We start from the raw sequence: 12,334 nt of genomic DNA, 5'->3' as shown, positions 1-12,334 counted from the left end.
CCATGTTGGCAGACCTAATCTTCTATGCCATAACCAACTAGTTTCATTTTGAGCTGACAAGCAAATAGCATCTTGTGAGGTAATTTCTTCAAAATCAATTGTATAAACATTATTGTTTCTAAAAGCAATAAAATAAATATTACAATCATGATCATTCAAAATAATGCATTTATCCATTTTGAAAGTAACTGTAAATCCTTTATCACATAATTGACTTATGCTCAAAAGATTATGTTTTAGACCTTCAACAAGTAGAACATCTTCAATTATGAGAGAAGATTCATTACCAATTTTACCTATTCCCACGATCTTCCCTTTCGAGTTGTCTCCAAATGTCACGTGTCCTTCTTCTTTAGATTTAAGATCAAAGAACTTAGTCTTGTCTCCCGTCATATGTCTTGAACATCCACTATCTAAAAACCATTTGTTTTTACTTGTGGAAGACTTCATGCATACCTATAAAAACAATTAAAATGATTTTTCTTGGTACCCAAGTTCTTTGGGTCCTTTATTTATTAATATTAGAAGAAACAAGATTTTTAGGTACCCATATGGCCCTAATAGTCATTGTATGATTTCTTCTAATAGGACAAATATGATAATTATGACCATTTCTATTACAAAAATTGCAAATAGCATGTGACATATATGAAAAACTTGAATGATTATAATAATATCCCTTTTTGACAAAATTATTTTTATGAAAAGAATTTTGAATATTAGTTTTTGATGTAGAATGATTATCAAAGAAATTTTTATAAGGTTTGTATTTTTGTTTTGGCATATATCTCAAACTTGCCTTGTCAAAAACACATCTTTGACTACCAAGAAGTTTTTCAAAATTTCTTTTTCCATTTGTAAAGTTTTCAACAATATTTTCTAAATCGGTTTTCTTCTTATTCAATTCAAGATTTTCATCTTTCAAAATGATACTTTCTTTTCTTAAAATTTCAATTTCGTTTGTTAAAGAAGAATTTTTCTTTTTCGAAGCAGTATACTTGATACCCAATTTTTCAAATTCCTCATATACCTCTTCTAAAACATTTTGCAATTCTTCATATGAAGGATCTTCAATATTATTAAGATTTGTTATCTCAATGTCATCTTTAGCCATAAGACAAAGATTTGCTGATTCTTCATTGCTTGCTTCACTATCCGAGCTACTTGAATCATCATCCCATGTAGCTTTCATTGCTTTCTTGCCCTTGTTTCGATCTTTCTTTAGCAGAGGACAATCTGGTTTGATATGACCAGGTTTATTGTATTTATAACAAATTAAAGTGTCATTTTTACCTGAATTTTTCTTGGAAAACTTTTTGAAGGATTTCCTCGGAGGAGTTCTATTTTTCTTCAAGAACTTCTGAATTCTTCTTGTTATCATCGCAACTTCTTTATCTTTATCGTCATTTTCCTCATCTTCATCACTTTCACTTTCATGAGGAACAGCTTTAAGTGCTAAGCTCTTCTTTGGCTTTCCTTCTTCTTCTCCTCTTTTCAATGTGTACTCATGGGTGATAAGTGACCCGATGAGTTCATTGACTTCGAGCTTCTTGAGGTCTCTAGCTTCAAGAATCGCTGTAACTTTTGATTCCCAACGTTTTGGTAAAGAGTTGAGAATTTTTCTTACTATCTCCACCTTGGAATAAACTTTGCCAAGAGCTGTCAAGCTGTTTATGATGTTAGTAAAACGAGTGTGCATACTAGAAATAGATTCATCATCATTCATATTAAACATTTCATATTCATGAGTAAGAATATAAATTTTTGATTCCTTGACTTGCGAAGTTCCTTCATAAGTTACTTCCAAGTTATCCCAAATTTCCTTTGCTGTAGCGCAATTCATTATTCTATTAAACTCATTTCCATTAAGAGCATTATATAATAAATTCATAGCATTTAAATTTAAAGTATAAAGTCTATCGTCTTCACGATCAAACTCTTCTTCTTCCTTTTTGACCTTTACTCCACCAACCACTTTTGTTGGAATATAAGGTCCATTTACAATACATTTCCATATTTCTCTACCTTGAGCTTGAAGAAATATTCTCATTCTAACTTTCCAGAATGAGTAATTATCTCCACAAAAGAGTGGAGGCCGACTACTAGATTGACCTTCACCAAATGAAGCTGCAATGTTAGCCATAAGATCTTAACTCAAAAGATATTCAATCTTATAATAGAGCTCTTAGCTCTGATACCAATTGTTGCCCAAATGACTAACACAAGAGGGGGGTGAATTGAGTTGTATTAAAAAAAAACAATTATAAATCAAATATATAATATAAAATATAAACAAAATATGAAATAACAATAAATATAAAGAGTAAAGGTAAGAGAGAAGCAAACTCAGTATGTTAACGAGGTTCGGCCCCACTGCCTACGTCCTCGCCTCAAGCTACCCCTTGAGGATTCCCAAATTCACTATTCAACCTCATTCAGGTGGAGATAGAAACCTATTACACCTTTGAACAACACCGCTACAAAGGATCCGTGTAGAACACCCTCTACACTTGCAATCACCTTACACGTGGTGATTCAACTATTCCCCGTGTAGAATACTTTCTACACACACAAGGGTTATACACACCATTTTTCTGATACAAAAGCTGATAGTGGGTAGGTTATCAGAAAACACTCCTCAATGAGTGAAATAAGAACAATACAGCGCAAACTATATCTCTCAAAATGAACAAAGATTAAGGCTCAATGCTTAGAGAAGAGAGAATAAAAACTTTGAATGAATGTGGTATGCTTTTGGTGTTGTGAATGTGAAGCTCCCAAATGATCTATTTATAGGCATATGAGACTTCATATTCAAATTTAAAAAGATTCATATGTCAAAGCCAACATCATTCGCTTTTTCAAAAAATTCAAATAAAAGGTTCTTCTTTTTCAATTGTCAAAGACAACATCATTCACTTTTTCAAAAAAATCAAACCTAATCTTTTACTTTTGACATATGACAAAATGAGCACACTTTCATTTTCAAAAAATTCAAACCTAATCTTTTACTTTTTGTATAAGTCTAAAAAAGTATCAATCACTTTTGAAAATATTCAAATAAAACATGCACATGTGAAAGATGACAATCAATCATTTTTAATATTTTCAAATTTAATTTTCAAAAATATTCATGCACATGTGGAAAATGTATTTTAATGCTTTATGATAAAATATTAATTTTGAGCATTAATCCTAATTTCGAATTTTGAAGAGATTTACAACATTACTTTATAATTTTAATGTGAACTTGTTTCCTTCTTGCTCATGCTTGTTTCCTTGATGTGCTTGATTCCATTGTGTAGACAACTTGAGCTTGAGACTTCTTTGAATTCATTTGTTATCATCAAAATCCATGTGTAAATATATAATTACACAAAACTTGAAATCTTGGGTTCAACACATATGATCAAATAAATATGATAACATTATCATGTTTAAGATTGTAATAAAATTATTAGATATATATATATTTTATATAAACATAAAATTATAATAATATTATCTTATATATAATAAAATAATATTATATATTTCAATTACAGAGAGGATTGAAATATTTGGATCAAAGAGTACTGAACAAGCATAATATATTAGTCAAGAAATTAGAAAGAAATAGGCCCAAATAAGGAAAGAGAAGACTAAATTAAAGAGGTAAATCATGAGTGGTGGCGCGCTACATATACCCATATATAAGTTCCCTCAAAATATTTCCAAAACAAAAACAACCGAAAACTTAAGCACCAACCTCCCTCAAATTTTCAGGAAAACTTAAATTTCCCTCTCACTCCTTAATTAACATGCTGCAACTCGTCCTCATAATTTCTCCAATAAGCACTGGCCTATTTTCCCTCAATATTCATGTTTTGTTAGCTAATTACAATCTCCATTTCTTCTGGAAGGAAAAACAGGTTTCATAGTTTCATTCCATATTCAATTTTTATTAAATTTGTCTGGCTTCCAAATATGATATATACATTTAAATATTTCTCATATAATTTTTTATATCTGTAAACTGGATGTATTCATATCATTTATTCAGTCGGTTGATGTCATGTTCTCAAATTTTGCGTGTAAAAAATTTTAAAGCTCAAATGTTTCTGTACAAAAAATAAAATAAAATACTGCTATAATAATGCTTTCCTAATAGGTCCACTATATTAGGGCCTAACAAATATTTTTTTATTTTATATATTTAGAGAGGGCGGTTTTAAACTCAAGACCTCTATTTTAGAGGTTTGAGAGTTATGCCAATTAGGCTGCATGAGCAAATATTATTTAACTTAGAGCAAAACTTAACAATACAAACATTTTCTAGTATATATATAAATATAATTGTCACCTAAACTAACTGTCAATTTTTTGGTTGGTCATGGTGAGCGAGGCAATACGAGGAGATATTTTGTAGGTGACGTGCTGCCAAGTAAAGTGAGAGGTCTCTTATTCGTAAGGAAAAGCTGAGGAATCCAACCCTTTGTCTATAATTAACGTCATTTCTTCTGGGTTTGGTTACGTTTGATTTTGGTTTTGATTTTGAGGATGGTTTGGTATAGGTTATTTGAAATTTCATGTGTCTTGTTTGTTTTTACGGTATTCTTTCTTCATAAGTAAGATTTTTTTAATAAAATTGAGAGATGTTACTCATAGACATGTGGCGTCTTCTCTAATAAATAAAAAAAAAAAAAATTCAATATTGGAAGAGAGTTCCGAAAAATTGGACAACAATGCAGCAAAGGTTGACTTTAACCATGGAATTATTGGTTTTCATTTCCCACAAGCATTTCAATAGAGAAGGGACACTGGCTCGAACATCAAGTCATCAACTCTGACAAAATGTTGTGAAGGTTTTTATTTTAGGTGCGTATTGAAGTTTGTTGAGATTAAAATTGAAAAAGGAATAAAATATTATTAAAATATTAATTTTAATATTATTATTATTTTAAAATTTATAAATTATTTATTATATTTTATGTTAAAATTTAAGTAAATTGTAATGAATAGATGAGATGAATTGAGGTAAGTTAAATTGAAATTTCGGGATTAATGTATTTTCTAATTAATGATTAAGAAATTAATTTTTAATATATTAATATATTTTTTTATGTTTTAAAAATACTTAAATGTATTATAAAAATAAGAAATTAAAAAAAAAAAAAATTATACTAGAAGGTTCGCAAGCGGTCATTGCTGGGCGGCCTAGCATCGCTATTTTTTCTCCCACGAGCATTCCAATAGAAGGACCACTGGCTGGAAAATGAACTGACAAAATGTTGAAGATTTTGATTTTAGTCTTTCTATTCTTCTTCCCATTTTGCAGTTCCACTGAAACCTTAACACAAAACCAATCCATCAAAGATGGCCAAACTTTGATATCCAAAGAAAAGAACTTCTCCTTTGGCTTCTTCAGCCCAGCCAACTCCAGCTATCGTTATCTTGGTATTTGGTTCACCAAGGTGACAGAACAAACTCCGGTGTGGGTTGCAAACAGGAATGATCCTTTCAATGATTCCTCGGGAGTTCTCTCAATCAACCAGGATGGAAACCTTGTTCTTCATGACAGCTTTAACCGTTCTCTCTGGTCTACAAATGTTTCAGTTCAAGGGCAAACCTCCACTGCAGCTCAGCTCCTGGATTCAGGAAACCTAGTACTGGTCCAGGTAAACAACAAAAAGGTGTTATGGCAAAGCTTTGACTATCCGACAGACACTATGCTGCCAAACATGTCGCTTGGTTTGAATCGCAGAACCGGGCTCGACAGATTCTTAACATCTTGGAAGTCCCGAGATGACCCCGGAACTGGGGACTGTACCTATAAGCTAAATCTTACTGAGGTGCCAGAGTTCTTCCTGTACAAGGGTTCGATCCCATATTGGCGGACTGGACCGTGGCCATGGAGGTCTTTTGCAATAAAATCCAATTATAAGGTCAATTTAATCAACAATGGAGATGAGATATCTTACAAATACTTCTTGGATGACTCCGCAATCATCACAAGATTCGTGGTAGAGAACTCTGGATTGCTCCAGCAATTTGTATGGAATGATGATGAACATCGATGGAAGAAGTTCTGGTCTGCACCCATGCATCGGTGTGACAAGTATGGACATTGTGGCGCGTACAGTGTTTGTAACACAGTCCATGTTGATTTCGAATGTTCATGTCTCCCAGGGTATGAACCGAAGTCTCCTAGGCAATGGTATCTCAGAGAAGGTTCTGAGGGTTGTGTAAGAAAGAAGTCGGGTTTGTCTATGTGTGGGAATGGAGAAGGGTTTGTGAAGGTGGAGCGTGTGCAGGCTCCGTTTGCGACTGTCGCAGGTCAGATGTATTTGAGTATGATAAGCTATGAAGGGTGCAAGCAAGCTTGCTTGAGGAATTGTTCTTGCACAGCTTTTACAAGCTTGAATGATGGGAAAGAAACTAATTGCTTGCAATGGTATGGAGAGTTGATGGATATTGGAGTGCGTGATGATGGGGGGTACCATAGTTTAAATGTTCGAGTGGATGCAGCAGATTTAGGTATGCTTCTTTCTTTCGCAAGAGAAATGTTGTTTTTCATCCTTAATTTTGTTATAATTTAAGCAACTTTTCATCTAAGTGGTTAACCTATGAAATCATTTAAGATGTGCATATCAACTAGTATAATTAAGGACGAGAAAATCAAGATGATAAAAAGCAGCTTTACTTTTCTTATTTCCTTCTTTTTCCTTTCAGCCAAGAATACAAGGAAGTCCGGAGGTTTTCTTGGGAATAAGGGGAGGCTGGCTTTCGTAGTAATGTCCATTGCTGTGCCATTGTTGCCAGTAATTTTACTAGCCCATGTATGGCTAAGAAGGAAGAAGAAGAAAACGAGAGGTAAATAAAGTCAGTTGCATGGTATTTGTTCACATATATATATATATATATATATATATATATATATATATATATATATATATATATATGTGTGTGCGCGCGCGCGCGCGCCAATATGTCGTGACAGAAGTTCTCATATGTCAGGAGTCATTTAGGTTAGTTTTCCACATGATGAAAGGTCCTTAAATGCTCTATTAATTCCAATTTGTATTAAACAGTTTCTCCCATTAGGTTTTAGGACAGTGAAGAGAAAATTGCATAAGAAGTCAGTAAAATTGACTGGTACCAAAGGCTCTTTGAAGGGAAATGAGCACGAGGACAGTAATACAAACTTTGATCAACCCATTTTCGATCTAAGCTGCATAGTTGCTGCCACAGACAATTTCTCTCCATCCAATAAAGTTGGGCAAGGTGGTTTTGGCCCTGTTTTTAAGGTATATATGGTGACAACTCATGATTGCTATCTTGCAAGTTTTTTCGTATTTCAAGTTCCTTAATATTCTATAACAATGAGGATGTGAAGGGGTTAATATTCTATAACAATGACTAATCATGTCAGGGTCAATTACCTAATGGACAACACATAGCTGTAAAAAGGCTATCCAAGAGTTCAGGACAAGGAATAGAAGAATTAGAAAATGAAGTTAAGTTGATTGCGAAACTTCAACACAGAAATCTTGTCAAAATGTTCGGCTATTGCATTCATGGGGAAGAAAAGATGCTGATTTACGAGTACATGTCCAACAAAAGCTTGAACAACTTTATTTTTGGTATGTCTTGTTTCTATAAATTTATTCCCTTCATATATATATATACATGTTCTTTTGTTGTCTGTATACATAGAACCACATACAAATCACTATTGAAATCACCATTTTGAGTGTTACTGCAACGAAATTGTTATAGATCCTACAAGAGGTTCATCCCTGAATTGGAGCAAACGTTTTGAAATAATCATTGGCATCGCTCGTGGGATTTTGTATCTTCATCATGACTCGAGGCTGAGAATTATCCATAGGGATCTTAAAACAAGCAATATTCTACTTGATGATGAGATGAACCCCAAGATTTCAGATTTCGGTGTGGCTCGCACATTCAAGGGGGACCAAATTCAAGACAGGACAAACAGAGTTGTCGGAACATAGTGAGTATCATATGCAAACTATTCCCACACTTAAAACTACACTAATTTTTAAGCACTAAGAAAATCTTAAGGATGCCTTTTTATTCTGTTCAGATGCAATGACGTTAAGATTAACTTTGACACAATTCTTGTGCAGTGGTTATATGTCACCAGAGTACGCAGTATTTGGAAAATTTTCGACAAAATCAGATGTCTTCAGTTTTGGTGTAATATTATTGGAGATCGTAAGTGGCAAGAAGAATAGTGGTTCTTATATGGAGCATCCTTCCCTGACTTTGATAGGGCATGTAAGTAACTACAAATAACAATATTTTCCACTTATATCCTCAGATTTAGATCCCTTAGCATTCTTGTTCAAACTCAAAAGTCTTCAAGCATGGGAGAGATATACACGTAAAATAAGTCTTACAACATTTATTATTGTCTGAGTGAATTTTTTGCACAAGATTATATACTCAATAAATGCTGTAGGGTCTACTTTGGATTTATCTCTCTATCTGTCTTGATCCTAGAGTTTCTACTTTCTAGGGGATCTAAATTCTTTATGATACAACCTTTTATTCATAATGCTACGAAACACACAGGTCTGGGAACTATGGAGAGAAGATAGAGCCTTGGACATAGTTGATTCATCGATAAATGAGTCATATGTTCCGCAAGAAGTCTTAAGAAGCATTCAAATTGGGCTGTTATGTGTGCAAGAAGATGTTGGAGATCGACCAGATATGTTGGAAGTTCTGCTTATGCTGAGTACTGATGCAACCACTCTTCCTTCTCCCAAACAACCTGCTTTCATTTTCAGAACAGCTTCCAATGATTTAAAATCAGTTGCAGAAGGATCTTGTTCTATAAATGAGGTGACATTATCCAACGTTGGAGCTCGCTAATTAATTAAGTACGTCCACCGCATGCTTAATTAATCAGTGCACGACATTTCGAAGTTGATGACTTGGCCATCAACGTCATGACTTTTCTTCATTTTGGTTTAGATCGGTAAACCCAATCCACATTACTGGCGGAGGTCCTCTCGAGCCAAAACAGTCCCAATCTTCTTTTTCTATACAATATATATGCAATAATGTAGATATTTGATTGATGTAATTGCAAGTGGTAGACATATTGTAGTAATCTGAGTTGTAAATATTATAGTAATCGGGATATATTTTATAAGTTCACCATATGAGTTTTATTTTATAAGGCATGTCAATTTCTTTACTTCATCCTAGATATTGAGTAGATCTTAATATTTCTTCGCTGCATTATATAAACATTCTCATTTCTTTCTTTTCAAAAATCATCTTCTTTCTTCATTTCCTATTTATCTTAATTACTTTCAAAATATTACTTTCTAATAATCATGTTTTAAAGAATTCATCTCTTTATTGCAATTATTTTGTTTTTTTGTTTTTTTTTTCAAAAACATTGTACTTTCATGATTGGACAAAGTGTTGAAGAGAATAAGAGAGGTGCTTGGGAGCGGATTGAAAGATAATAAATATTTGAGATAAGATAATCGAGAATAAAACCAAGACTGTTACAAATATTTTTAATGAAAGTCATTCCATTCATATTTTTTGAAAAATGTAATCTTAAAAGAGAAATACTTTTTGCAGTCGGGAAATGCAGTCGGCGTGCAGTCGTGGAGAAAAAAGTAAATTAATACGGGATCTACATGAAAAAAAAAATTATTTTTATAACTTTTTTTATTCATGTAGGTCCCCCTGAATATAAAATAATTTTTTTATAATTTTTTTTATTCATTCCGTACAGCCGACTGCACGCCGACTGTATTTGTCGACTGTATCTAGCAAAGCCCATCCTAAAAAACTTTAGGTCGGCGTCTATCAAATTTAGGTTTAATCGTAAAAAAAAATTAATCAAGTCCATTTAAATAATTGAAAGAGATCACAAAAACTAATGGGAGGATAAATTTATTAATCTCAAATTGGAAGTGTTAATTACCCTTGGTCTGTGAGACATATTGATATAGGTCTAGGTTAGTGATGGACCTTCATCAATTCCTAGGGTACGACTATGTCCATAACTCATCTCTTTAACTTACTCAAAATAAAAGGGCAATAGAATTATTTGCATTTAAACATTTTGAAAAAGGAAATGACAAGATTCTAGTTTTTGTTCAACTTTTACAAAATGTGTTCAAAGAGCTTTCTAATCTTGTAGAAATTGGTAGTTATAAAATGAATTTTGTTGGCAACAAATATGCATGTGTTTGTTAGATATACTAGAGGTAATAATGTTGATGCTTAGAGCACGAAATCCGAATACAAAATATGACAAACACAATGTGAAGAAGAAGAATTATCCATGAAGAAGAACTTTCATATGCTTTGATTTGTAATTTTTTTTTATTATATGAATAATGACCCATTATATCATATTTATTATTAATTGATATATATTATATATATATATATATTTATTGTGGGATATCATATTATTGGTGTTTTTAATAAAATGCTGTTAATTAATGCAATGTGCCGGTAATGTATTCGTAGCCACATTTATATGAATGTCGTTAATTTAAAAAATGTGCCAGCAACGAATTAGTGGCGACGTTTACAATAAGCCGAAATACAGAAAAAACAAACTCATGGCGGTGTTTAGATAATGTCGTTAATAAAATCAATGTGCTGCCAACGTACTATTAGTGACATTTAAATACATGCTACTAATTTATATGATGCGTTGGCAACGTAATGTAGCAGCGTTTATGTTAATGATGCTATTTTAAAAATTGGCGTCGTTTAGATAAATGCCATTAATAAATTCGCCAAAGTACTATAAGTGTCATTTAAATAAATGTCGCCAAATTATATGATGAGCCGGCAGCGTACTAATGGTGGCGTTTAGATAACCCCCTTTAAATTAGGTCATTGGCGACGTTTAGGTAAACGCCGTTAAATTATTCAATGTGCCGCTACCAATGTACTATTAGTGGCATCTAAATAAATGCCGTCAATTTATATGATGCGTCAGCAAATTACTAGTAGCGGCATTTATCGTAACGTACTATTAGTGTACTATGTATGGATGCAACATGACCAGCTTGTCATGTCTGTGTTAATCTCGTCTCTTTCTAAGCCTGTCATGGCTCAGGTCGTAGGATGCCTCTCTACGTGTAATGTCGGGACCTCTCTTGAGAAAACCTTTGCCTCTACATCTCAAGCTCGACTTGTTCAAACCCAGTTTCAACTAGCATCCCTCAAGAAGGGATCTGGCACTATTTTTGTCTATTTCAGAAAGGCCAAGTCTCTTGCTGACACCATGAGCGTAGCTAGTCATCCCTTACCATTCGAAGAATCCGTTCCATACCTGTTAGCTAGACTTGGTCCATATTTTGATGCCTTAGTGTCTTCTGTCACTACTCGCATCAATCCCATTTCCACTGAGGAGCTACTGAGTCATCTTCTTGCACGTGAGGCACGACTGCAGCATCATGCAGCTAATCTATCTCTCTTTTCTCCTCCATAATTCTTTTCAAATTTTTCGGCTTGTGGTTGTGGTCGTAACAATGGAACTTGCAGACGTAATGATCGTAATCGTGGTCGTGGAGGCCGCTATCCATCAAATCGTGATCATGGTTATACAGGTACTCCCTCTAACACTTCACCCTTTTCATACACTGATGGTCGTCCAATCTGTCAAGTGTGCAATAGAGTTGGTCACATTGCTCTCTCCTGTCTATACCGGTTCAACCAAGCCTATACGACATCGCCTTCACTAGCAGCACACTACAGTTCCAACACCTGCATGCCTGACAATGCTTGGTACCCCGACACCGCAACCATGAACCATGTCACCAGTGAACTTGCCAATTTGAATTTGCATGCTACAAAACACCTTGGTGATGAGCATCTTTGCATCGGTGATGGTTCTCCCATCACTATATCTCATTCTGGTTCTGCCACTTTTCCCTTCTCCTCTTCCCCTTTTATTTTAACTGAACTATTGTGTGTTCCTTCATTTAACAAAAACCTCATTTCAGTACAACAATTCTGTCGAGACAACAATGTTTATTTTACCTTTTACTCTGATCATTTTTGTGTTAAGGATTGCAACACGAGGAGTCATCTTCTACAAGGCAAAACTAGCAATGGCCTATACATCTTCACACCGACTTCCCCTCAAACTCACTTAAGCAATCTTGCACCTGGCTCCTCTTCTCTTCCACTATGGCACTCCAGACTTGGCCACCCCTCATTCAAAGTTGTCCAATCTACTCTTTAGCAACACAACATACCTTTTGATCCTTTATCTTTACCGTTATTTTGTAATGCGTGCGCAATGGCTAAACACCATCGCATATCTTTTCCCACC

At 34.0% G+C, this 12,334-nt stretch overlaps 1 protein-coding gene across 1 annotated transcript; it reads left to right on the top strand.

The window, feature by feature from the left end:
• The first annotated feature begins 5,201 nt into the window (after positions 1–5,201).
• Positions 5,202–9,211, top strand: LOC122310675 (G-type lectin S-receptor-like serine/threonine-protein kinase At1g11410). The gene is made up of 7 exons (XM_043124772.1): positions 5,202–6,516; positions 6,712–6,852; positions 7,084–7,286; positions 7,412–7,622; positions 7,759–7,996; positions 8,133–8,283; positions 8,581–9,211. Exons 1-7 carry the CDS (start codon positions 5,268–5,270, stop codon positions 8,881–8,883), a joined length of 2,496 nt encoding a protein of 831 aa, XP_042980706.1. The 5' UTR covers positions 5,202–5,267; the 3' UTR covers positions 8,884–9,211.
• Positions 9,212–12,334: the final 3,123 nt, after the last annotated feature.

Source organism: Carya illinoinensis, chromosome 5, assembly GCF_018687715.1.
Source record: "Carya illinoinensis cultivar Pawnee chromosome 5, C.illinoinensisPawnee_v1, whole genome shotgun sequence".
NCBI lineage: Eukaryota > Viridiplantae > Streptophyta > Magnoliopsida > Fagales > Juglandaceae > Carya > Carya illinoinensis.
This window is presented reverse-complemented; position numbering and strand designations above follow the sequence as displayed.